At 42.3% G+C, this 26,924-nt stretch overlaps 1 protein-coding gene across 2 annotated transcripts; it reads right to left on the reverse strand.

Annotated features, from left to right (window-relative positions):
* Window positions 1-5: 5 nt before the first annotated feature.
* Window positions 6-25,920, reverse strand: LOC101732885 (guanine nucleotide exchange factor for Rab-3A-like). Of its 2 annotated transcripts, XM_031900539.1 has the most exons (7): window positions 25,812-25,920; window positions 8,286-8,464; window positions 6,059-6,136; window positions 5,585-5,794; window positions 4,017-4,085; window positions 2,048-2,176; window positions 6-557 (listed from the first exon to the last, which is right to left on the reverse strand). In XM_031900539.1, exons 4-7 carry the CDS (start codon window positions 5,786-5,788, stop codon window positions 207-209), a joined length of 753 nt encoding a protein of 250 aa, XP_031756399.1. In that variant the 5' UTR covers window positions 5,789-5,794; window positions 6,059-6,136; window positions 8,286-8,464; window positions 25,812-25,920; the 3' UTR covers window positions 6-206. The 2 variants fall into 2 exon arrangements, with proteins under 2 accessions (XP_031756399.1, XP_031756400.1); XM_031900540.1 differs by lacking the exon at window positions 4,017-4,085.
* Window positions 25,921-26,924: the final 1,004 nt, after the last annotated feature.

Raw genomic sequence — 26,924 nt, forward strand, 5'->3', positions numbered from 1 at the left:
CGGCTGAACATAAACACTTCTGCACAGAATGAGCAGCACTCAAAACTTATATAACATATTCACATTAACGGGGTTCATTCAAACAGTTATGTTGCGGGCCATGCAAACTAAGGGCAGTGGCACATAGGGAGTGTTTTGCTGCCGCAGCCATGGGTGAGTAACTAGTTCCATGGGTAGGGGACAAAATACTTTAAATCCCTCTCCATTCACATGTAAGGCAATTGCCTGCAACTGCAGGTGTACTCGCTTGTCAGTAATGCTGACTGCAATGTTTCCAACAATGTTTCCCACAATGACCGGGCTAGCAGGGGCACCAGTGCTTTCATGTGAGAATGGTGGCCAACTGAAAGCATTTTGTCCCATGAATCAGTGTGGGTAGAAAACATGTTGCCCTGCATATCATTTCCTATTTTGTGCCCTAATACATTTAATACGCACAAATACCTGGGTCCCCCACGTTCCACTGCAGAAGCTTTGACAACAGGCAATATGGGTTGCACCACTGGTTCCACAGACAGCATGTTACCCTCCACGGCAGTCAGAACCTGTTCTGAGAGCTGCAGGAATAGAAGAACCATGATTCCATTTATAAGCACAGGAAAGAGGCTGATGTGCAAGTATAGCCATTTATCCTTCACTCTTTCTCTTAACATCTGAAATCAGCACAGACATATGCAATAATAATGTAGGTAGGTGGCTCCGAGGTTAGTAAAGAGGGGGCCCCTGGCAATGCAGAAGTGAGGAAGAAGTGTACATAATATACACATTAGCAGAAAGTCAAGTGACCTCTGTCATAGATACTGGTGCTGCAGGACTAAATATTAGTCACGACTGCAGCTGCATTAAATGCAAAATAATCCTCCAATGGGAATCCCAGATGATCCGTGTAAATCTGTCCCCTTCTATAAGTAACTAGTGGGTGTAGCTTTATGTATGGCTTTTGTGTACCACCTTAAGTACAAGAATTTTCATACAAAGTGTCATTCACCAACTCAAACCATTTTTAGCCAAGCTTGAAGCAAATAATTACTTGCCTTTTTTTTAATAAAATAACTTAATGGTCCCTATCACTTAACACAAAATGATCAATTTAATCAGGAGCCAGTTAAGATGCCTGTATGATTTGGGGTGTAAGAAAACAGAATTACCCAGAGGAACCAACACAGACAGGGGATTAACATACAGGGTCTGTGCAGATAGTGCCCTTACTGGAATGGGGTGATGCTTAACATTTAGATACTATGACACCCTGGGTACATTCAACAATACAACATTTTTTTATTGCTGCCAGGCAGGTCCAGAGCTAGGGAAGGCAGAAGAGGCAAGTGCCTAGGGTGAAACAGTGTAGGGGAGGAGATAGGCACATACTCAAAGCCCTGACCCCCAGAAGAGGGCATTGATGAGAAGGGGGTCTGATGAGCCAAATAGGTGGTCTGAAGAGGGGGGGCAATTGGGCAGAAGCATACCTAGGACGCAATTAACTTGTGGACCGGCACTGTCGCCAGAAGAGTAACTGAAGGGAAATCTATCATGGCAGGCATATAAACAAATACATTCCACTTCTTTCTGGTGGAGGATTAACTGAAGGCTGAAAAATTTTAGAACAGGGGTCCACAAATCTGAATGGTTTTGAAGACCCTTTAATTTAGGTCTGTGAGTGGATATTTGTTAGTCCCATGCAGAAATCTTGTCTGCAGCAGGGACTTTTTGGCACTACACTTTGGGGCATATGTATTACAGTGTGTAAGCCAACATCACGTGTGATGTTGCATATAGCAACCAATCAGATCTTTGCTTTTGTTTTCTAACTTGTAGGTGACTATTAAATTCTAATTGCTGATTGGTTGCTATGGGCAACATCACTATTGATGTTGGCTTACACACTGTAATAAATATGTCCCTTTGTCTTAATGTATCCAAAACTTGCCTTTAAGCCAGGGAATAAAAAATAAGCAACTTCTTTAAGGCAAGTGGAAACAACATCAAAGGATGGGGGTGGTAAGTAACATGTTGCTTTACAACATCCTTTTTATTCCCACACATATACCTCTCTTTCAGCAAAGTCCAAATATGGCTTAATATCTTCTAGATAGATACGGGAAAGGAAAGGGCAGTATCTGTCCAGCGTTGGGCTCTCCTTCCAAGCCAGGAACTCAGAGTAGAGGAGAGTGTCCACCTATGGAAGGGAAGAAAGGGCAAATATTCATCTTCATAGTTTCTAAAAACTTCATTTAGAATGTCTGGTTGTACTCATTAGTAATACATAAAATGCACAAAGACAAGCAGCTCTACACTGACCCATTTTTTACATGATGTTTGTTTAGGATGGGGGTATCCCTACTGTCCAGCCAGATCATATCAAACATTTAAGAGCATCCTAATGAAGATGTCAGTGCCCGACAGGGGAGTGTGCTGCTTACTTATTCAGCTAACTCATGTCTGTCTATGTAGGACTCCCGGCAGGCCACTTCACAAGTCTAATGGCAAGTATTGAACATCTGGAAGTGGGTACCATTCATTTTTTATTTCTTGTTTCTGTGTCTTTTCACAACAGAAGCCCACAGTGTAATGCTAATACAAGCAATATCAGAATACGGACGGCTCTAAAATATCAGAAACATTGTCATTTGGAATTAAATGGGTAGTTTGCTTTTAAATTAACTTTTAGTATAATGTAGAGCTTGCTAGTCTGAGTCTTTTTTTTTTATTATTTGTGATTTTTTAATTATTTAGCTTTGTGTTCAGTCGCTCTCCAGTTTGAAATTTCAGCAACTATTCAGGTTGTTAGGGTACAATTTTCCCTAGCAACCAGCTATTGGTTTGAGTGGGAGTGTCACGATCTCCCTGAGGAGACGCTGTGGAGTACCAGGAAGGTGGGAGCCTGAAGACTGGGTAACCCGGAGTGTAACCATAAGTCACAAAACTGGTGTCGGAGGCCATGTTGAAAGTGAAGAACTTTAATAAACTTAGTGATGTAACAACACACAACGAATATACAAACTGAATGTAGAACGGCAGGCAGAGGCAGAATCCAAAAACAGGCAAAAGGTCAGGGCAAGCGGCAGTCAAGCGAAGTCAAGGACAGGCCAAGGTCAAAACCGGGAAATCAAGGCAGGACTAGAAAGGACTCAGGAACAAGGCAGAAGGCAGGATCAGGACACGGAACTGGAGCTTGGAACCAGCGGAACAAGAACAGACACAGGAACAGGGAACACGAAGGCAGGGTCACGAGAGACAATTAATGACCAAGCAAGGGGCAATGGTCAGGGAAAAGCTTATAAAGGGAGAAGATTAGAAGATGGGAAACACATGAGGTTAATGAGGTGGGCGGAGGAAAGGGAGCAGACAGAAAGTAGGAGACAAGAGAAGAAACACACAGGCCGAAATGCCTCCAGTGGCTACAGAGGCAAATGCATGCCGCCAGGAACACCCCAAGTGGTGTTCGAATCCCGCTGATCCTGACAGGGAGACTGGGAGATAAACAGGACAGGGTTTGAACAAAAACATAAGTAATAAAAAGTGACAATAAAGATAAAAGTGTAGCAGTACAGGGCAATACTGAGGTCAAAAACCAAAATTTAAACTTAGAAGATAAAAGCAAACAATTCAAAAAACTAAAAAAATAAATGAAGACCAGTTTATTTAAAGGCGAACAACCCCTTTAAATTGCTCCCTATTTTGTTGTGTTAGTTTTCAGGACAAAAAAGGTTTATTTCAGCTCTCCGCACATCAGAGGCACTTATCCATGTATAAAATGTTTTCTGCTTTGAGGAGTATGGGTTCGGCCAGGACGGCATAGTGTGGTCACAACCAGTCCAGCCCCTGACAAATTAGAAAAAAGTTACGCTTTGTGTAAAGAAGAGTCAATAAGTCAGAGATCAAGGTCTAATATGAGCTGGAAAATCCTTACTAGCATAATCTAAGGGTGGTTTTATATCAGGAATACTTGTACAATGTTGCCATTATTTGGAAGTCTAAGTGGTTTATAGGCCATATCAAAGAGTGAGCAATGGCACCTGTCGGGAGAAGGAGGAAGAAGAGTCCTCAGGAAGAGGCCACCCTGGTTCGTAGGTTATATGGACGACCTTCCCCGGGACAATATAGAGAAGTAGTGAGAGGAGAGAAGGAACTGCAGAGAACTGACAGATGAGAAAAAGAAAATAAGGACAGAGGAGATATGAGAGGAACAAGAGCATAGACAAAAGGGAACATGACAACAGAAAGCAGCACAAGAAGTAAGAGTATGGGGTAAGAATGGATATGGTACTGACAGAATGCAAAAGTAACACTTTAGATTTAAGTATTCAGCTTCCAGTCCTATCCATCTGTTGTTGGGGTTGTCGGTGGTGCTTTGGATATTGGACATCCCCAATTTAAAATAATATCAAAATAGCAATGTTAATGATGTTTCTATAGCAAGTCACTAGCATTAGGAGCCTGCTATTCTCTTGGAAAGAAAAACATGTGTGTACAAAGGGTAGCAATATATAATAATGATGGAAGGATTAGGTGGAAATGCAGCTCCAGATACCAGTCAGTTAGAAGTCATTGGGCATAAAGTGTATAGTTTATGGACCAACACAGGACAAGGTTCTGCTACAAAGACCTTTCATTGGTACCACATAGTAACACAACTGATATGTGTTCCGGACAACTAAACCAATTATATGCATATGAGGAATCATGAGGTGGTTTTAAACTGGGGATGCACTAAATACATTATTTATTCATCAGGCCAATACCGAATTTTGGTGCCTGCAGTTGAGGGAAGTATATGGGTGGCATTGTGGTTCCACTGCACCTAGGAGAGGATAACTTTAAGCTCCAGATCTCAAATCTAAAAGGCAGAGCTCTGGTACTAGAGTACAGATGGTGCATCTACAGACAAACAGACCAGCTTTGCACCTGACTAAAGGTGGCCACATGTTCAGATCCGCTCGTTGGCAAGGTTACCAAATGAGCAGATCTTCTCTAGTTACAACGATGGGTATAAGGGCTGTCAGACCAAGGACCATGTCAATGAGCTGATACAGTCCCTGATTCAACAGGAAAATCAAACCTGTCCAATCGACACCTGGACAATTTTCGCCTAGATATCAATCTCGGAGCCCCATTAGGGGGCCCCATACACGGCCAGATAAGCTGCAGAATCAGTCTAAGGGATTCGAATTGACAACTTAAATCTGCTCATGTATGTTTTCTCCTGAAGGCATCTTTGTGCAACAAATTGAAGCGTATGCCTTTCCACCGGCCATTAACTTTGTTGCTGGTAGAAAGGCATCTCGGGGAGATTAGTCGCCGGTGGAACCAGAGAATCCAATCAGAGATTTCCCAAAGGAAAAACCAGAGGGCTATGTGGAGCAAGCACAATGATGGTTGCAGGGGAAATGATGGTCATGAAAGAGAAATACAGAGAAAAAATTTGGGACGCAGCTACAGAAAGAGACAATAAATAGTAGACTGTACATTTGGTATTTGTATGTTGGATCGACTCGTTTTTTTTAAGTCCTGATGGTCTACAGAGTCAAGTGAAAAATCATCACTAAACAAAACATGTTTCCATTGCCTAGTGAAATGGACTCACCTCTTTGCTCTCACTAGGCGTTGGCTGGGCTGTTGGAGCCGGGGACGCGAGCACAGCACAGCCTGCACTTTTGTTGCGAGCATGGCCTTTGCGTAGAGCATTCTTGGATGGGCTCAGGAGCTGGGGGTGTAGGTCTCGGTTTGGAGATGACGGTGTTGATGTGATGACTAGTGTTTTTAGAGCTGTGACTTCGGCCTGCAGCATGTCGATCTAATGCAAGTGAGAAGGAAATAGATTAAATAAAGGCCAGTAAGAAGATATATACAAGATAAGGGTAAAGCAAGACCAAAGAGCCCTCTGACTGCAAGCCATATTAAACCTGCTACCAAATTAAGATGCCATGCTGAGATGGTCCAGCCAGTGGCGTTAACCAGTATCCCCCCGACACTGTACAGACATCTTTGGATTGCCGGAAAACCCATTAACACAGTATTAACATTCATGACATTATTTAAGCAATCAAAATGTAGTTACCTTTCCAAGAGCCTATTGCAGCTGCTTCTCTGACCCAACCTGTTTGGTTTTGGCTTCTCACACCATTTTGTGTGCTTCCTAAGGAGATAAAATGCAAGGAAAATGTGTAAAAATGCTCCTCTACAACAATTCTAATCCCATACACACCAAGGGTACCTCTTACTAAACATTAGTTAAATTATGTAACTGAAAATATGGGTGGATAGGTTTTTTCTTCCTTTGCTCAGATATTTCAATAGCTCACTGTTTATGTTTTAAATGATATTGCAGTTAGAACAGGTGGCATCGATAACAAAATACTCTTCAATAAATATTCCTGGGATTTAGTTATGAAGAATACTAGAACTGCTGCTACAGCCCAGTTATTGCAGTCTCAGCACAGCAGTGAGCTCGCCGGTTACTATGGGTCTATGTATAAGCACAGCGGCCCTTTCAAGGCACAAACACAATGATCAAAGGCTTACGCCTCCAATTAAGACTTCTTATTCCACATGACCACTTATACTTCTACCCACTTTCACTCTATTTGAACACGTCACGTTATATCAGTGAATCAGAGGGAACTGGAGAGGGAGGAGATTAAGGGGACACTGATTCAGCAGCTGAGATCTCTCATGTCACAGTGCTGCTGGGCTCCCAGACTGAAATAGTCACTATATAACCAAGCTGTTTTCATATAAAGTTAATTTCTGTAGTTGCCCTTTGGTTGTATAAAAACATTTACAAATAGATCTCGCCCTTGTCAACTTTTTACAAAATGTCTTCTTGTGCTAAATACCTGGATCCTGGAACCCAAAAGAATATACAGTATCCATTTACCAGGGTGTTCTGTTCTTGATATGTTATATGGAAGCAGCATACTGTAGTTCTGCTTCACAGGCTGGGACTACACAGCCAAATGCTGATCTACATGAGGCTGGAGTTTATCTGTATTATCTCCTTTCATTAATTGTACAGGTACACTTACTGTTTAAGGGCAAAGACACATGTGGCGCTTAGTCACCGCAACTTTTTAAAATGGTGGTCACGGCAACTAAACGCAGCGACTTTCCCACCATAGGTTAGAGTATAAGTTGCTGCGCCTATTCGGCCACACAGACTTGCTGTGCGGATTAGTCAGTGCAACTAATCGCTGCATGTCTTCGCCCCAAAAGCAACCCAAGGTGGGTGGACGTATGAGTCAGATAAATAAGGTTAAATAACCAATAGGTGTGTGGTTAGTCCTTCCAGTAATGTAACCCAGAACAATAGCACTGCAAGGATAAACAGATAAGCAGCAATGGAAGAACTTTTAATCATGTTGCAATAGTTTCCCAAGCTGTTTCATCTGTGCGGAAGACAATAAACCTTTATAACAACCAAGACTGTGTGGGATGTACTAATTGCAAACACAGGGCATGTGAGGTAGGACTCAGATTCTACGGTTCCTGTTAAGGCCTCGTACTGAGGAGCAATTCTACTAAAGCACGGCCCTATTAAAATAAAAGTAAAATTCATTAAGAAAAGGGGGTCTAAAGCCGGCCTTTTGGTCGGATAGGTCGCGAATAAAGGACAAAGGCGGGCCAAAGGCTAGGTAGGGATTTACCAAATCCAGGGCTTTGTACGGGTTTCGGCCAAGATTCTGCCTTTTTTAGCAGGATTTGAATTCATCCAAACCATGTTCCTGGATGAACCAAACCCTTAAATTTGTGACTTTCTGTCAAATAAATGCGGAAGTTTCTCTTTAACCCTTCCCTTGCATATCCAAATTAGGATTTGGTTCAGTATTCGGCCAAATCCTTCACAAAGGATTCGGGGTTCGGCCGGATCCTAAATGGTGGATACAGTGCATCCCTACTAAAGACTCTTATCATTTTGGCTGGATGACTAAGGAGACAGCCTGTTTTTTGAGGCAAAGTCTACAAAGTCAAACTTTTGTGGGTTTGCACTTATGTGTTTTGTGTGTGGCTCAGAGCTTTGATAAAAGAAAAAAATGAAAAAAAAAAGAAGCCCGACAAATAGACATGTCAACTCACTTGCCTTTTTCAAGAGTCCCCTGCTTTAACCCCAATCACCTGCTAACCCAAAGCAACAGCCCAGATACCCACTGTCATTAATTTACACCAGAATTTCAACTTACCCCTACCACTGAATTAGGGTTATCACCTTAAGTGGGCAATATAGGGTTAATTTGATTGTTTGGCCCTAGGGCAAAGCAAATGAATTAAAACAGCACCCCATCTAGTACCTCAAACAGACTGGCAGTCAGCTGCTCCAGCTCCTGTTCCAGTTGCTCTCTGACTTTGGACAACCTCTCGCATTCCTCATCTCTTAGCTTCAGCTCCTCTCTTATTTGTAGATGTTTCCAATATCTTATTTTCCATATAGCCCTTTGGGCACCACAATTAGAAATTCGGCATTGAGTACCTATATATAAATATACATAACTTTTTAATTATACATTCTTTCATGTTTGAAATAAATGTTTAAGTATTCAATTGTAAAACTGTATAATTTGGTATTTTTGTTATGCAGTGAAGTGAGGAGACAATTGGTCGAGGGATATTTTTGCAAGCACTATATATACAGTGAGGAACATAAGTATTTGAACACCCTGCGATTTTGCAAGTTCTCCCACTTAGAAATCATGGAGGGGTCTGAAATTCACATTGTAGGTGCATTCCCACTGTGAGAGACAGCATTTAAAAAAAAAATTCAGGAAATCACATTGTATGGTTTTTAAAGAATGTATTTGTATTGCACTGCTGCACATAAGTATTTGAGAAAATCTGTGTTAATATTTGGTACTGAAGCCTTTGTTTGCAATTACAGAGGAAAAACGTTTCCTGTAGTTCCTGGCCAGGTTTGCACACACTGCAACAGGGATTTTGTCCCATTCCTCCACACAGATCTCCTCTAGATCTGTCAGATTTTGGGGCTGTCGCTGAGCAACACGGAGTTTCAGCTCCCTACAAAGATCTTTTATTTGATTTAGGTCTGGAGACCCAGCCAAGACCCATCTTCAATGCTCTGACTGAGGGAAGGAGGTTGTTGCTCAAAATCTCACAATACATGGCCCCATTCATCCACTCCTTAATACAGTGCAGTCGTCCTGTCCCCTTCGCAGAAAAGCACCCCCAAAGCATGATGTTACCACCCCCATGCTTCACAGTAGGGATGGTGTTCTTGGGATGCAACTCATCCTTATTTTTCCTCCAAACACGGCGAGTGAAGTCTAGACCAAAAAGTTCTACTTTGGTCTCATCTGACCACATGACTTTCTCCCATGCCTCGTCTGGATCATCCAGATGGTCATTGGCAAACTTCAGACAGGCCTGGACATGTGATGACTTGAGCAGGGGAACCTTCCGTGCAATGCATGATTTGAAACCATGACCATGGCGTAGTGTTCTACCGACAGTGAACACTGTCATCAATTTTGGAGGCACGTCCAGTTCTTGGTAATGTCACTGTTGTGCCATATTTTCTCCACTGGATGATGACTGTCTTCACTGTGTTCCATGGTATATCTAATGCCTTGGAAATTCTTTTGTACCCTTCTCCTGACTGATATCTTTTACCAATGAGATCCCTCTGATGCTTTGGAAGCTCTCTGGGGACCATGGCTTTTGCTGTGGGATGCGACTAAAAAAATGTCAGGAAAGACCAACTAGAGCAGCTGAACTTTATTTGGGGTTAATCGGAGGTACTTTAAATGATGGCAGGTGTATACTGAGTCCTATTTAACATGGTTTTGAATGTGACTGCTTAATTCTGAACACAACTACATCCCCAATTAGAAGAGGGTGTGCACACTTATGCAACCACATTATTTTAGTTTTTTTGGTTTTCTTCCCACCACCTAAAGGATTTCACTTTGTTTTTCAATTGAGTGGTACAGTTTATAGGTCACATTAAAGGTAGAAAAATTTCTGAAATTATTTATCTTTGTCTCATTTTTGTACAGCACAGGAACCTGACATTTTACCTGACATTTTACCTGACTTTTTATATCCACTGTATATATATATACACAGAAATATAAATATAAATATATATATATGCACAGACATAATCCAGAATATACAATACATGATCTATCTATCACATCTGTGCAGAATTAGCTTTGTACATACCCATACTGTATTACATAGGGAATATGTGACTCTGTGGATCTATCTTGTCATCAAAATCTGGACAAGCACTCCAAAAAACTCCAACTATGACTGTTAAATAAAGTAAATATTTATTAAGTATTACATGCCCATATAAAAAGCCTATAGTGCTATAATGCACATAATCATAGGCTATGATCTGTGGATCTATTATCTATTTAGACAAATAAACCTCTGATTATTATTTTGCAATACTTCTCAACCGCGTGTGAAAATCCTGCGTGTGCCGTCACTCCTATGCCTGTTTAATTCTTTTTTGCACAGGCACCCAAGTAGTATCACCTTGTATGGTGTGCAGCTTCTAAGCATTTATATATATATATATATATATATATATCTTCGGACCGGAACGTCAATCTATTTGCACCAATAAAAGGATATTTTTTGATTCAGTCCTGTGAGTGCTGTGTTTTAGAGAGAACCTATACCTTCAGAATAGTGTTGCACTGGTTAGCCCAAAGCCCACAGGACCCGAGGTCAGACTTACCAATTGCCCCCCCCCCCTGTAGTGGCAGGCTGTATTTACTATTAGCCCCTTTCTGCCTGCCTTACCCTCTCCCAAACCCAATTCTGACCTGATGTAACCTAGCGTGTATGTGTGCCTTTGGTTTGTTTCTTCCCTTATTAACCCTTTCCATACCAATAATGGTGGCTCTTAGGGGCAGTTGGATGGCACTGTTTATGTACCCTAGATAGTGATCAAGAGTAAAAGGGACGATATTTGCAATCCACTGGAATCCATGCTATCCCACATATAGACTAACCCCCTTCCCAATCATTATGATATTATTCTGGATTATTAGAGGTTACATACACCCTATGTAGCTCCACCCACATTATTCTTGACTACAACTCCCAGCTTACTCAATTATTTTATGGGTTAAGTCCTGGTAAAAGGCTTTTGGAATCTATAATCTCAAGCACTTGCTACATAGTAAACATGGGCAACAGCACTGTTTCATTGCAGGTTTTAAACATTAACATTGGGTCATCATCTAATGCCACTGATACGCACTATTCCTTATGTATCTTTCTCTTTTTAAAAAGCCTAATTTAAGTGACAGGTCTCAGCCACCATTCCCCTGCCACCAACGCTCACTCTGGCACTTGCCCTGATTTCTCATTTTTAATTCTGGGATCAGAGGTGGGTGGAGCACTGATACACTGGGGGGGGGGGCATTAAGGGAAATAATGGCAGAAATGAAATAAATCACTGGTGGGACTCTGGGTAGCACTTGGGGTATCAGTCTTGGTTTTGTACTTATTCTAATATAAAATGTCATTATGGGAGAGTTGGGCGTTGGCGGAGTAATCGGGGAGCAGGGAGACTGCAAACCTCTCGGAATAAATACACAGAAGGATAAAAAGACATTTGGTACCAGATTCCTCTTCAAATTTATTGATATTCTTATTTCTCTCTGTAAGTTACACTGTATTTAAGTGTCAGGGCTAAAGGATATTGAGCTACAAGTTGCAGAGCTGCCTTGTTCACAATCACCAACTGTCACTGCCATAAGTCTGATGGCTGCCAGTGGGTAACTGCCTAGGAGAGACCACGGGCTGAAGTAAGGGAGATAGTAATGATTATGTCTTTAATTGCATTGCTTTCTTGTTTTGTTTTAACTGTCATCTGGTTGCTAGGGTCCCTCTTACCCTAGCAAGATTTACATGTGTGGCAAACTTGCAGAAAATCACAGCTGGAATAAGAAAGCTTGTGATTGGCTGCAAAGTTACTGGTCACTCGCCGCATGACTAAGTGTCCGTTAATTAACGGTTTTTCTCACTTTCATTTCTGGGATCAGAGGTAAGTGGAGTGCGCCACACGCTGGGGGGGGACAGTTTAGGAAAATAATGACATAAATGCATAAAATCGCTATTTAATTGCGTCACTAGGTAGCGCCTGGGATATTGGCGTTGGTTTTACACATATTCTGTCATTTTAATAAATATAAAATGTGGTTATGGGAGAGTTGGGGTTCGGGAGCAGGGAGACTACAAACCTCTCAGGATAAACACAAGTATAAAATAATATTTGGGGTTCAGATTCATCTTCTAATATTAATATTCACATTTCCCTGTATTTTTATGTGTATTTTAAAAAGTGTAAGTTTAAACTTATTAAGGGAAAAGTCTGAAATCTCCCATTGTCCCATCCACTAATGGTCGCTCTCACAGTGTTTGGGTGACAGTTGGCCACTTGGTGTTCAGGTTCCGCTTCTAATGCAATTAATATTCCTATTTCTCTCTGTATCTCACTTTGTTTAGAAAATTGTTATAAAAATAGTTGCAACTTCCCAGCCACTAATGGTCCCCCTGACGCTGCCTGAGGCTGGTGACAGTTAATGACAGGCAGCCATTGCTTTCCTCTGATCTTAAACTTATGTTCCCAGCATCCACTATCAGACCTGCACCCTGTAGTCCAGGGGTGCCCAAGAGGTAGATCGCGCTCTACCAGTAGATCTTTAAAGTTTTTGGATGCCATCCCATCACTTTTTTTGCCCCAACATAACAGAGCTTTTGACTGCAGCCATACTGCTGTGTTGACACTTGTATAATGTAATGTGGGCATTACATGTGAATTTGACACTGCATTTATATATATTGCTGTGTGTATTTAGGTCAGGTGGCAAGAGTAGATCACAAATTCTGGGTGCCCCTGCTGTAGTCCTATAACTGTCACTGACCTACATGTCCCAGCATCCCCTATCAGATCTGCAGCCTGTAGTCCTATAACTGTCACTGACCTACATGTCCCAGCATCCCCTATCAGATCTGCAGCCTGTAGTCCTATAACTGTCACTGTCCTACATGTCCCAGCATCCCCTATCAGATCTGCAGTCTGTGTCCCTTGTCATTTGGTTGTCAAGTGTCCCATTCACCTTAGTACCATTTTGTGAGGTGATCCAGCAGCCAATTACAGTTGGGCTATGAAAGCAGACTGTGATTGGCTGTAACCCATACAGGTATATTAATCTGTACTATAGAGGTGGGTGGAACATACAGACACTCATACAGGGGATACAGTAAAGCAGCCCCATCATTCCCAACCCATTGGCCTTTATATTTTATGAAATCCAAATAAGTGTCTGTAATCCTCCCCTTGCTTTCTATGGGATCCCCTCTATTTGAGAGCTGCCATTATTGCTACTCCCCCTATGTGCTGATTGATACCCCCCGGCCCATGTATTGGTACATTCGGTTAAACACTCAGACTCTCAGTATATTTTGCTAGTAATGATGTCGTCACATGGGCTGGGGCAAGGGATTGTGGGAGTTCTAGTAACAGCTGAGCGCTTCATGTTATGTAGCCATGATCTCTAACAGGAGGGCCCCCATAATCACTACTGGCATATACCACTACCCAAAGGCCCTGCTTTATCTATGCCTATTCTCATGGGAAACCCTAAAAGCTACAGAAATGCAGACCTGGGTGAATTTAAAGTGGCAAATGATCATATATTATTTTACACAGATGAGATTTAGATGGGAACAGATCTGCATTGGAGTATAACAGTGTCAGTTCCCCAACCTGTGGCCCCCCAGCTGTTGCTGAACTACAGCTCCCTGCTTCCCTGTCAGATCTCCAACCTATGGCGTTCAGTTGTTTGTGACCAATAAAGTATGGTGGGGATATCGTGCTGCTGTGAGGCTGCTCCTCATCAGCAGGGACTGGGCCTCATGTTATAATAGAAGGGAGGATGGATGGTGCCAAATACAGGGCAATGCTGCAACCTGTTTCACTCTTATTTCATTTCAAGGGGAACTTCACCTTATTTGCTGTTACTGCACAGATTTATGTTTAGGATGCTAACCTGAGACAGTATCACATTGCAGAAAAATCACATTTCACAATTTTGACTGAATAACATATTCAATGAGGGTCTGTTTGTAAAATGGGAGAACATGTCGAGGGTGTGAGTACTTATATAAGGCAGTGTATCCTGATGTGTGTAGCAGAGAGGGCTGGCGCATGTGAGCTCACAATCTCTACTTTCTTTCCCTCTCCCCATAAAGTGAAAATTGTGAGCGACTCCGAGCGACTCAAAGTGATTTCGAGGCATTTTCTGCGAGATTTTCTTGTGATTTTTTTTTGAGATATTCAGCTCCTTTTTGACGTTTCTAAGGAAATAACATCTTCCATAGACGTCTGCTGATATCTATTTTTAATACCCAACTGCTCTTTTAAGAGCAAGAAGACCGGGGCGCAATGCCATCCTGCGCCCCCTGGAGGAAGGTAAGGGAGCCGCTACGGTTACATTTGAATGAAGGGTCTGGATGTATAAAGTATAGAATGTAACAGAATCTTTCTCTTTTCCCTCAGCGAGAGGCAGGACCCAGACCCCTCTCCGAGATTTATAAGGTGAGTAGAAAAGAGGGTAAAACTGTGCCCCACTCACTGCTACTGCTATAGGGGCTGCAGGTTTTGTACCCTGGGGAATATTATGTTATCAATAAAATCCCCCTTTTATTCTATTTTTCAGCCTCCTGATGGTCGGCTGACCAAGGGTGTGCTCCTCGGAGAGGGCGGCGCTGCAGCCGTTTACAAGGTAAGGGCCCCAGCAAATTCCTAGAGGGGTGAAAGTGCTGCCCCTGCTGTGCCCAGGATCCCATTCCCTAACACCGGCTCATCACACATTGAGCTGCTTTAGGCAGGCATATCAGGCCACTCTTTTGGGGCCACATGGGGCCCTCTCTTTCCTACTTGAATGTTAAGTGACACCTTTCTGTGTTACAGGGTCTCCACCATCGCAGAGGAGTGGTTGCAGTGAAGATAGCTAACATCAGCCTGGTAGGGTATCTTTCTAGTTCCATTCTCCATAGCATTCCTATTGGTGGGGCTGCCTATGTGAGCTAAAGGGGTTTCTATTATTCCACCCCAGGATGAGGCGTCGGTGTGCAGGGAGCTGAAGTTCCTCCGGCAGTTCGGCGGCCACAAGAACGTCGCCGCTTTCCACGGAGCCTATTACCAGGCTCCACCGAGGGAGGACAAATCAGAGCTCCTGGAAGTAAGAAATGACTTGCTGTATTACATTCCTCCCTCTTGTGCCAAAGAGACCTCCATTGGAGGAGATATAATCCCCGGCCTAACACCATTTCTTTCTATTGCAGATTGTCCTTGAGTTCTGTGAGGGAGGCTCCCTCCACAACCTCATACAGACCAACGGCCGATCCCTGAAGGAGCCCTGGATTGGCTACATCTGCAGGGAAGTATTAAAGGTAAGGCCAGAATAACCCCATAAGGACTCATCTATTTAGCAATTTAGCATTACATATATACAGTATATATATTTATTGATTTTGTTTATAGATCATCATTATGCTAAAATGTGTTACACTCCTTGTTGGAAATATTTAGATTTATATCTGTTATATTCTTATAACCTACATCTCAATCCCCCCAGGCGCTCCACCACATCCACCAGCACCGGGCCGTTCACAGGGACATCAAGGGCCCGAACATCATGCTGACGAAGGAGGGGAAGGTGAAACTGAGTGAGTAAAACTTACAGTTATAAGATGAATGGATAGCGGGAACGGGTTTCATAATTCAGGTTTTTATTGTATTGCATTTAAAAAGTAATTTTTCATTGATAAATATATTCTGTCATTTCAGTCGACTTTGGACTCTGCTGGAACCTGGACCCAAAGACTGGACTGTGCAAGGATCCTGGAGGGACTGAGCATTGGATGGCACCTGAGACCTTTAAGAGGAATGGCGAGCCCCCGGAGTACAACACCAAAGTAAGTTGTACTTATAATACTTGGAACAATAGGGTGCATTAACCTATCAATGTTAATGGGACATAGAAGCAGTGGGAGGAGCCAATGGCATTTTTCATCAGTGGCCCAGTTCTGATTGATTCTATATTTTCCATTCATTGTATGCAGGCACTGATGAAAGAACCAGCCCAGTAACAACTGAATAATCCACTAACCCAGTTTTCTCCTTCTAATGCTCTTTGGTAACATTTAAAGACTAAGTCTGCAAAAGAATCAAAAATATTAAAAATATAAAGCTTTATTGTAAACCATTAAAAAGTCATACCCCATGTATGTAGGCCACATACATGGGGTATGACTTTTTAATGGTTTACAATAAAGCTTTATATTTAATATTTTTTACTCTTTTGCGAACTTTATCTTTAAATGTTACACTGTTTCCCTCCTTTGGTCACTAGAGGGCTTTGTCTGCAATGTGAATATTATTAACTTGATTTTTTGATTTAAAGTTTTCTTTTCCCAGTTTGGCTACTTTTTTGTAATGCTCTTTGGTGTCTCTTTTCCAGTGTGACATCTGGTCGCTGGGGATAACTGCCATCGAAATGGCCGAGGGAGAGCCACGTAAGTAAATCACAACAATTGTGGGTAATTGTGGATATTGTTTCTATACTTTGAGGAGAAGATATTTTGTAGCAGAATGGGAAGAACTGGGACTTTTTCGCTATTTTCAGCAAAAAAAACCCCATTTTTTTCTTTAGATGGAATAAATAGTACAGTGTATAGACATGGATGGATCTGATATTTGTGTTTTTAACTTTCAGCATACTTCCAGCAACGCTCGGTGTATGACGTAATACTCAAGAGCCAACCACCGAAGCTTCGGGCAAGGACCTGGTGAGTCAAACCATATATCAAGTTAACTCCATATCGTGTTGAAGATTCTTCACTCCTTGTCTCTCTCTCTTTAGCCATCTATTTTTCACCAGATAAAGCTAAAAGTTCTTTCTCATTCCTTTTCACAGGTCTCAACAATTTGAGTCCTTCTTGGAGTCCTGTCTGATGAAGGATCCTGCGGAGCGATGGAGCGCTGAGGAACTCCTGCAGCACCCCTTCATCGCTGGACTGCCGCCAACGAAGATCATCAGGGCCGAGATTAAGGAACACCTTCAGGGTCAGCAGACGCGGCCGGCCAAGAGAGGTGAGGGGATCCATTGTATCTGGTATGACCGCACCATCATGAACATTAAACTGAGAAGCTGTCTTATTATAGTTGCGCTATAACAGATTTTGAGGGCTACATTACCTTAATATTACATTTTAGTACAAAATTGACCAGACAACTTGCATTTGATCACAGATTGTTGCAGTTACCCTCATAACTGTTGCACCAGCCAGAGGTTGCACAAGATGCAGCAATACCCGTACTAATTAGCGGAGTTATGGCAAGGATTTTCCAAGCTGAGTGCAGATTGGTCACGATTTCTGACAATTCTGTGTGACGATTGGTCTGTGTGCAGGGACCCAAGTGAGTCTGGGTCTGGCCATGCTCATATTAAAGTATACTCTTGTATGTATTTCCAAATAACTGAACAAAATGATTGAATTTTTGGCTATTTCCTTACTATGACTTTATTTTTTATACAGGAGTGAAGGAAGCAGCTCTCTGGGCCAGAAAACAGCTGCGTCGCACTTGTTACTTCTGCGTACACAAGACCTTGCCAGAAGAAAAAACAGCTCAGCAAATGGCACTGGAGGGCTTTCCTTGTTGTTGATCTTGTGGCCAATAACATCTAAAGCCCAAGATGAATCTCCAGAATAACATCCTAGGAGAAACACCCACAGAGAAAGGTACCGTCTCCATTAAATATCCCTATAGATTGGTCATACACAGCCTTAGGCCAACACTTCCTTTGCCAATGGGCAAATTCCAATTTGGGTCCCTACTGCCCACTGTGTGTGTGCATTGGCAGGAATGGACTCTGCCTGTCAGTGTCTAAAAGAGGTGAATTTTAAGTAAAAAATGCTCATGTGTGCATTTCCTGGCTAAAGTGACAAGCAGATACACACACCCGGGCAGTAGGGGGCAGCGGGTTCTGTGCGGGCGGGCATTAGCTTTATTGTAACAGCTGCATAAAAAAACCCAGGCAGTATATCCTATATCTTCCTCTGAGAAACTACAGGCACAATATCACTGATGCCATCATTTTGTAAGTGTTTTAAATAAGACTTAGTCATCACGTAGGTTCATGGTGTATTTATATGGATGGGGATTTAGTTCAAGCATCGCTACAAAGCTGATATCCCAGATCTGCCACCCCAAGGGGATTTCTCACATTTATTTGGCCTTTAAAGGCTTAGAAATAAACATTATTCTATACACCCATTGTACAGTAAACCAGTCCTGTGCAAAGGAGAATGCAGTGTGAGCATAAAATTATTCTTAATGCCATTGCTGTTAATAAGTATTAATAATAATGTATTACTTTTTTATTTTATGTTACAGCTCCAGGATCATCCGCTACTTTTGAGACTACCGGAGCTACATCAGTGGTGTCTTTGCTTGAGATCGTGCAACACAAGCAGCAGTCTCACTTCATGGGCCACATCTCCACCAGTGGTACCATACTTTCCAACTAACATCAATCCCACCCATGGCTTTTACTTTTGATACAGCTCTGCCTCCAGTCCCTTCTCTATCTACTGCTCCTCAGTTCCATCATGCCACCACACCTCCAGCATCCACAGCTCCCTACCACCACCTCCAGCATCCACAGCTCCACCCACCACCACACCTCCAGCATCTACAGCTCCACCTGCCACCACACATCCAGCATCTACAGCTCCACCTACCACCACACCTCCAGCATCTACAGCTCCACCTGCCACCACACATCCAGCATCTACAGCTCCACCTACCACCACACCTCCAGCATCTACAGCTCCACCTGCCACCACACATCCAGCATCTACAGCTCCACCTACCACCATACCTCCAGAATCTACAGCTCCACCTACCACCACACGTCCAGCATCTACAGCTCCACCTACCACCACACCTCCAGAATCTACAGCTCCACCTACCACCACACGTCCAGCATCTACAGCTCCACCTACCACCACACCTCCACTCACCATATTTATTTCCACTTTAGACTGCCATAATTTCACCAGTGGTATCTTCTTTTGAGAGTACTGTGACTCCACACAGGGGTGGGCCAAGCCTTAGGCAACCCGGCCGGCCCCTCTGCCAGTAAAACATCATGCTGATACACCACCAGCAGTTCCACCTACCACAGCTCAAACAGTGCCTCCTTCTACAGCTTAATTATCCTTATCTTATTTATAGACTACAACAGCTCCACCAGTGGGACCCTAATTACTAATTACAATATCACTACATACAGGGACATTGACATAAACACATAAACCCTTAGTAGAAGTTGATCCAGGGACTTGTACCGATTGCCCTTTTGGGAGTCAGGAAGGAATTTTTTTCCCCTCTGAGGCAAATTGGCTCCGGCTTCAGATGGGTTTTATTTTGCCTTCCTCTGGACCAACTACTAAATAGGAATGTTCCATCTACACTAAAAACAAGCCCTTTCCAACCTAAATTAATATAAATAAATCTAAAATACATAAATATAATATCTATTTTATAAATAAATATTTCAATACATATTTGAATGGTGTTCTTGCATTTTTATATTATTGCCAGGGAAGTTTAGAGAGGGCGGAGACCTGTAGTGCAAGGGAAAAGGGTAACTAAAAAGAGAAAGTGAAATCAGGGGGCAGGGGAGGGATATAAAGGATAAAGAAATAAAAATCAGAGAATAAGTCTGAACCCAGCCATAGTGATCTTCATAATAGCGCCTGCTTTAGTCTTAGGTGCGACGGGGGAGTGCCACAGAGATTGGGTCTGGGGCAGGGTCCCACTAGGGCAGCGGACCCACCGGGGTTTTTCCCAGTGCCCCTCCAGCTCACTTTGACCCTGAAGAGGAATCAAACTACAGCTTTTTGAATTGGTATCAGTAGGAGGGCTGGGTGGCAGTGCTGGGGTCCTGTAGGTCAGATCCATTGGGCCCATGGGTCTTCAGCCCAAGACTGGGCGTGCTTTATGCCTCTTAATTTCATTGCTACTAATAGTCCCCTAGTACTGTGCCTCGTGGTACCAATTTAGCCTGATAAGGAACAAGACTGGGCTGTTGGCTGTCCTGATGGTGTTGAACAGCTGTATGAAATGCCTTGTAGCCCAGATAAGTATATTCGGCCCAAGCCCTATTCATTGCACTACAACTCCCTGTACCTGCAGTGAGACAGAAGAACAGGTGAGGGCAGTAAAGTTCTAGCTAGTTTAAATGGGAAATACTACAAAAGGGGAAATACTACCTTTTATTCTGAAATCAATAATATACAGTTATTGGATCAATTATCTGGAAACCAGTTATCCAGAAAGCTCCCAATTATAGAAAGTCCATGGCCCATAGACTCAATTTTGATCAAATAATTAAAATGTTTTAAAAAAGATATTCTTTTCCCTGTAATAATAAAACAGTACCATGTACGTGATCCTGGCTATAATCAATCCTAATTGGAGGAAAAAAATTATTTTTATTTCTGGGTTTATTTAACGTTTTAATGTAATTATTTTTTAGTAGACTGAAGGTATGCAGATCCAAATAATGGGAAGATCCCTTACCCAGAAAACCTCAGGTCTAGAGCATTTTGGATAAGAGGTCCCCATACCTGTATTAGAGCTTTGCTGATTGAAAAGAATGACCTGTCATTTCTAAAGGTTGCTATTGGTGAGGCCCACTAGGGTCAGGGCTGGTTTGTAGTTGGGACAGTCCGGCCCTAATCATAGGCATGGCCATGTGTGTGCGCACCATTGCTTTGTTATTGGGGCCCCATAGTGTCATTCATCTGGTCCCCCTCAAACACATGGTCATACCCCTGATCTTCCCTAGTTATTTTTGTGTTATGGGGTACTTCAGGGATCCCCAACCTTTTTTTACCTGTGAGCAACATTTCAATGAAAAAAGGGTGGGGAGCAACACAAGCACAAAATCTTTCCAAGTAGGTGACCAATAAGGACTTAGATTGGTCAATTAGTAGCCCAATGTGGACTGGCAGACTACTAGAGGTACTGTTTAGCAGTACAGATGGCCTTTATGCCTCCGAAACATGCCTCCAAATAAGAAATTCAAAAATGGGCACCAACTTTGAGGCCACTGGGAGAAACATCAAAGGGGTTGGGGAGAAACATGTTGCTCAGGAGCCACTGGTTGGGGATCACTGGGGCTGCTGTAAGATGCCATAGACAGTCACTATTTATGGGGCTGCTGGGGGGCTGTTTTGGGCCTCTGTGTGCTTGAAATGACAGGGGCTATTTTGAGTCTGGGCCTGGGTATTTTATACAGTAGCAGCCTGGTAGCCTTCCAAGGGCAGTGCCCTATAGTATCTCTCTATACAGGCTATGGGCACAGTTAGGGGGCTGTTCTTTCTGAAATAGACACACTGTCAAGGTGATACTGTATCTCCCCCTATATACAGGCTATGAGCAAAAATAAGGGGTTGTTCTTGCTGGCTAATGCTTAGTACTAAGCAATACCTATGCTGGTATAGTGTTATGGCATCTCTTTGTACAGGCCACACAAACTCCTCATATTAGAATTTGTATTCCCTATATATTACTATATAACTTCCTCACTCTCAGGGGAAGGGGAGGGGATACAAATTGGTATCAAATTTGTCTCAGTCTGGTGATACTGATGCCATGTGCCATGGATGTGATAGTCAGGGTGATATTAAAGGGGCAGTTAGGGGAGTCAGGAACCCTGTGTCTCCCAGTGCTATCACAAGGCTGGTAACATTAACTCTGTGCCTCTCTGCAGAATTTCACACCAGTACTATGCAGGATATAGGCATTAATTGCTGGTTGGCCATTAACACTGTGGCAATATAAAGCTCTGGCTCAGCATGGCATCTCACCCAGGCTGGCATTATAGCTTTGCAGCAGCGCAGAGTTACATACAGGTGTGCGAGTGAGAATTGGCACCGTCACCATCAGTAACACAAGTGAGACACAAGTGAGACAGTCTCGGTGTGGGGGTGCCTCAGGGCTCTGCGCTTGGTGCTTTGCTGTTCTCCCTGTACACTCTCTCTTTGGGTGACCTTATTTCTTCTTTTGGTCTTAAATATCACTTATATGCTGATGACATCCCCATATATTTAGTAATTAGTGTTAAAGACACGCAGAAAAAAACTGGCACATCTGTTTTAATAATAAAATATAGCTTTTATTCCTATTGTTTTAAAATCAAATACCACTAAAAAAAGGGGATAGAAAAGTCAAGAAAAGAAATTTGTTCAAATATAAATCACACCCTGAGTCTATTACAAATGTCACTGACTCGCTTTTAGATACTGTTGCTTCAAATGTATCTTTTGTTATCACCATTGACTTATGTTGGCAACAATTTTAGTAACTGTTTCTATGGGCGTATTGGTTGTGCACAGAGTAACTTAACTGCCCAGTATATTATGTACAGCCTTATACTGAGAGAAGGATCGTGACTCTAGCCGACCCGTAAGTGTATTATTTCTTTCCAGGGCTTTAGAGTAAATCGTAATTGAAGCTCCTATGGCTTCATCTGTGCACCTCACAAGTGTAATACATTTCGTTAATCATTAAATGTTCTGGTCTTATTTTATTTATTTTTCTTTTTTTCTCTTGTTTTCTGTGTGTATATACAGCATCTTATTGACCCGCAATTATTGCATGTTTTCAAAATTCTTTATTACATACAACGTTTTTAAAGTTCAGGACTGACAGTCATGTGTACAATACTTGATGTATATCAGGGTAAGGTAAGTATCATAGGGATTTGCAGACAGATCGTATCCCTCGATAATTAGTATAATTAATTTCTTGGGACTTACATGCTCCTACAATCGAGATGTCTACGAAACACTTCCCAAACGGGCAAGGTAAGTTTTCTAAATATTGTACCCCCATATAATTTACTGTGGTAGGGATCTCTAGAGAATAAAGCGCTCTGGGCTCCAATACTTTTGAGATACAATTACGACGACTCCTTTAATTTCCCGTGCCATTTTTCAGTAGTAGTTGGCGCTTAGCGTTCAGCCAACTTAATTTTTGAGATAAATAGTCAAAGCAAATTATAACTCTTAACCCTTAACCCTTATAGAGTAACTTTGAAATTCTAGGATATTAATCAAAAATTCCTATAGGGCTCAGCATGTCACGGCGCATATATCGGCCAGAATTCCAATATAATTGGTTAGTGGATGATCAGTACCTGCCGCGCTGTCAAATAGAGACTGCTCTCATTATATAATTACTCTTGATCCCTTTCCATTCCACGCAGACTGCTCTTTCCAATTTTGGTATTCGCACCTCGTTATTAATTTTTCATTTAAGCAGGAAGGTTATGAGTGGTTCGTAGATTAAGTGCCAACACATTGGATTACAAATTAAAAATATTACCAATAGATACAACTCGTCTGCAGCCGCTACTTTCATACATCAATACTGGTTGTGTAAATGGTATTAAGGTCGCTCATACAAAATGTCTACACAGATCAAACTAATATAATAAACAGTGCCTTGGTGTCAATAGTTGGTATTAGCCTTTTAGTCCAATATTGGTGGATACACCCTAATTCAGATGCTAATTACAAAAAGACTTTCGGATGGTATTTCAATTGTTAGCCTCCAGCAGTTGTTGGCGATAACGATTTACACATATGCTTCTCCCATATATTTTAAGCCTGGGTATCACAAGATCAGAGCAAATTATTTACACACAGTGGTTGTCGGCGATTACTACTTACTTCTAGAGGTCTGTGCCCACAGATCACAAAACAAGAGAATGGTGCCTCGGCGCAAAATCACATCATTCTTATCATCAGATTTCGGCGTGGTATCTAACAGTATCTAAAAGCGAGTCAGTGAGATTTGTAATAGACTCAGGGTGGGATTTATATTTTAACAAATTTCTTTTCTTGACTTTTCTATCCCCTTTTTTTAGTGGTATTTGATTTTAAAACAATAGGAATAAAAGCTATATTTTATTATTAAAACAGGTGTGCCAGTTTCTTTCTGCGTGTCTTTAACACTAATTACTATATTCCAACATACACACTGCGCACCCTGGACACACTGGAGTGCGAGGTTTTCCTTATTTAGTATATATCCACATAAATTTAGACACCCCTGCACTAACCACTGATGTTCAAACCCAGATTGGTAACTGCCTCCTGGCTATCTGCTCCTGGATGAACCAACGCCAGCTCAAACTTAACCTGGCTAAAACAAAGCTGATGGTCTTCCCACCCCAAACCTGGCCCTTCTCCTTCTTTTTCCCTTACTATTGACAGCATGACCATTAACCCTATTAATTCAGCACGCTGCCTTGGGGTTATCTTTGATCTGTCACTCTCCTTCTCTAACCATATTAATAACACTGCCAAAACCTGCTGCTTTTTACTCCGCAATATTTCCAAGATACGCCCCTTTCTTTAACAAGTAACAGCTAAAATATGGTGTATGTATGTATGGTATATGGTGCAGTTTATCACAAAAGGCCCCAAATATTCTAGCAGTATAGTGGTACTGGGCCCAAAAATAGATAAGACAGACAGATAGAATCCGCAAGTATACCATGACAATCAGTGGACCTATTTGTAGGGTTTTGACCCAAACAGCCCTTCCGAAAACCAGGCTGCCTGGTTTTCCACATTAGGAAGACCAGGCAAGATTGACGTGGCAATTGGCCACTGTGATGTCATTGCCTGCCCACCCTGTGACATCACTGCCCGCCCCCTGCCCGGAGAAAAAGCCACCAACCCTAAGATATGCTTTCTAGGAACAAATAAATGTATATATTCTGCACGTTTTTGCTGACACTTTATGTCTCCTTTGAAAACAAATAAAGCTTTTTTCATTAAAATTAGTCTTGCAGTTACTGGGTTAAAGACAGCCCTAAGAAGCCATTCTCTTTTTAGTTCAAGTCATTAGTGAGTTAATGAAAGCAGAATTAGGGCTGTGGCACAGGCTAAGATTAGTCGCCCGCGACAAGGGAGATTTGTCGCAGGCGACTACTCTCAGCGTGTGCCACAGCCCTTATGCTTTATCTCACTTATGTTACAACCTCTACCTGACACCCGCTGGAAAGAAGAATGAAAGAAAAACATGGCCGAGGTCAAGCTATGCATTGTATATGGGAGTGGTAACTTTTTGGCTAAATGACATGGATAACACTGTTCAAGCAGCAGTGGATTGCATTATTATTATTATCATTTATTTATAAAGCGCCAACATATTCCGCAGCGCTGTACAATACCTGGGATTGCATTAGGTGGAGTTGGAGAATAGGCCCAACAGATGCCAAGAAGACAAACTGATTATGCACCGGCAGAACATAAACACTGCTGCACAGAATGAGCAGCGCTCGAAACTTATATAACATATTCACATTAACGGGGTTCATTCAAACAGTTATGTTGCGGGCCATGCAAACTAAGGGCAGTGGCACATAGGGAGTGTTTTGCTGCCGCAGCCATGGGTGAGTAACTAGTTCCATGGGTAGGGGACAAAATACTTTAAATCCCTCTCCATTCACATGTAAGGCAATTGCCTGCAACTGCAGGTGTACTCGCTTGTCAGTAATGCTGACTGCAATGTTTCCAACAATGTTTCCCACAATGACCGGGCTAGCAGGGGCACCAGTGCTTTCATGTGAGAATGGCGGGCAACTCAAAGCATTTTGTCCCGTGAATCAGTGTGGGTAGAAAACACGTTGCCCTGCATATCATTTCCTATTTTGTGCCCTAATACATTTAATACGCACAAATACCTGGGTCCCCCACGTTCCACTGCAGAAGCTTTGACAACAGGCAATATGGGTTGCACCACTGGTTCCACAGACAGCATGTTACCCTCCACGGCAGTCAGAACCTGTTCTGAGAGCTGCAGGAATAGAAGAACCATGATTCCATTCATAAGCACAGGAAGGAGGCTAATGTGCAAGTATAGCCATTTATCCTTCACTCTTTCTCTTAACATCTGAAATCAGCACAGACATATGCAATAATAATGTAGGTAGGTGGCTCCGAGGTTAGTAAAGAGGGGGCCCCTGGCAATGCAGAAGTGAGGAAGAAGTGTACATAATATACACATTAGCAGAAAGTCAAGTGACCTCTGTCATAGATACTGGTGCTGCAGGACTAAATATTAGTCACGACTGCAGCTGCATTAAATGCAAAATAATCCTCCAATGGGAATCCCAGGTGATCCGTGTAAATCTGTCCCCTTCTATAAGTAACTAGTGGGTGTAGCTTTATGTATGGCTTTTGTGTACCACCTTAAGTACAAGAATTTTCATACAAAGTGTCATTCACCAACTCAAACCATTTTTAGCCAAGCTTGAAGCAAATAATTACTTGCCTTTTTTTTAATAAAATAACTTAATGGTCCCTATCACTTAACACAAAATGATCAATTTAATCAGGAGCCACTTAAGATGCCTGTATGATTTGGGGGTGTAAGAAAACAGAATTACCCAGAGGAACCAACACAGACAGGGGATTAACATACAGGGTCTGTGCAGATAGTGCCCGTACTGGAATGGGGTGATGCTTAACATTTAGATACTATGACACCCAGGGTACATTCAACAATACAACATTTTTTTATTGCTGCCAGGCAGGTCCAGAACTAGGGAAGGCAGAAGAGGCAAGTGCCTAGGGTGAAACAGTGTAGGGGAGGAGATAGGCACATACTCAAAGCCCTGACCCCCAGAAGAGGGCATTGAAGAGAAGGGGGTCTGATGAGCCAAATAGGTGGTCTGATGAGGGGGGGCAATTGGGCAGAAGCATACCTAGGACGCAATTAACTTGTGGACCGGCACTGTCGCCAGAAGAGTAACTGAAGGGAAATCTATCATGGCAGGCATATAAACAAATACATT

This window comes from Xenopus tropicalis, chromosome 4 (assembly GCF_000004195.4).
Source record: "Xenopus tropicalis strain Nigerian chromosome 4, UCB_Xtro_10.0, whole genome shotgun sequence".
Classification (NCBI taxonomy): Eukaryota; Metazoa; Chordata; class Amphibia; order Anura; family Pipidae; genus Xenopus; species Xenopus tropicalis.

Coding starts and splice junctions, on each gene's coding strand:
- LOC101732885 (XM_031900539.1), bottom strand. CDS start 5,788: ATGCTGCAGGCCGAAGTCACAGCTCTAAAAACACTAGTCATCACATCA. Junction 4,086..5,584: donor CGCCTAGTGAGAGCAAAGAG/GTGAGTCCATTT, acceptor GTCCCGGGGAAG/GTCGTCCATATAACCTACGA. Junction 2,177..4,016: donor CTTCCTCCTTCTCCCGACAG/GTGCCATTGCTC, acceptor TCCCTTCCATAG/GTGGACACTCTCCTCTACTC.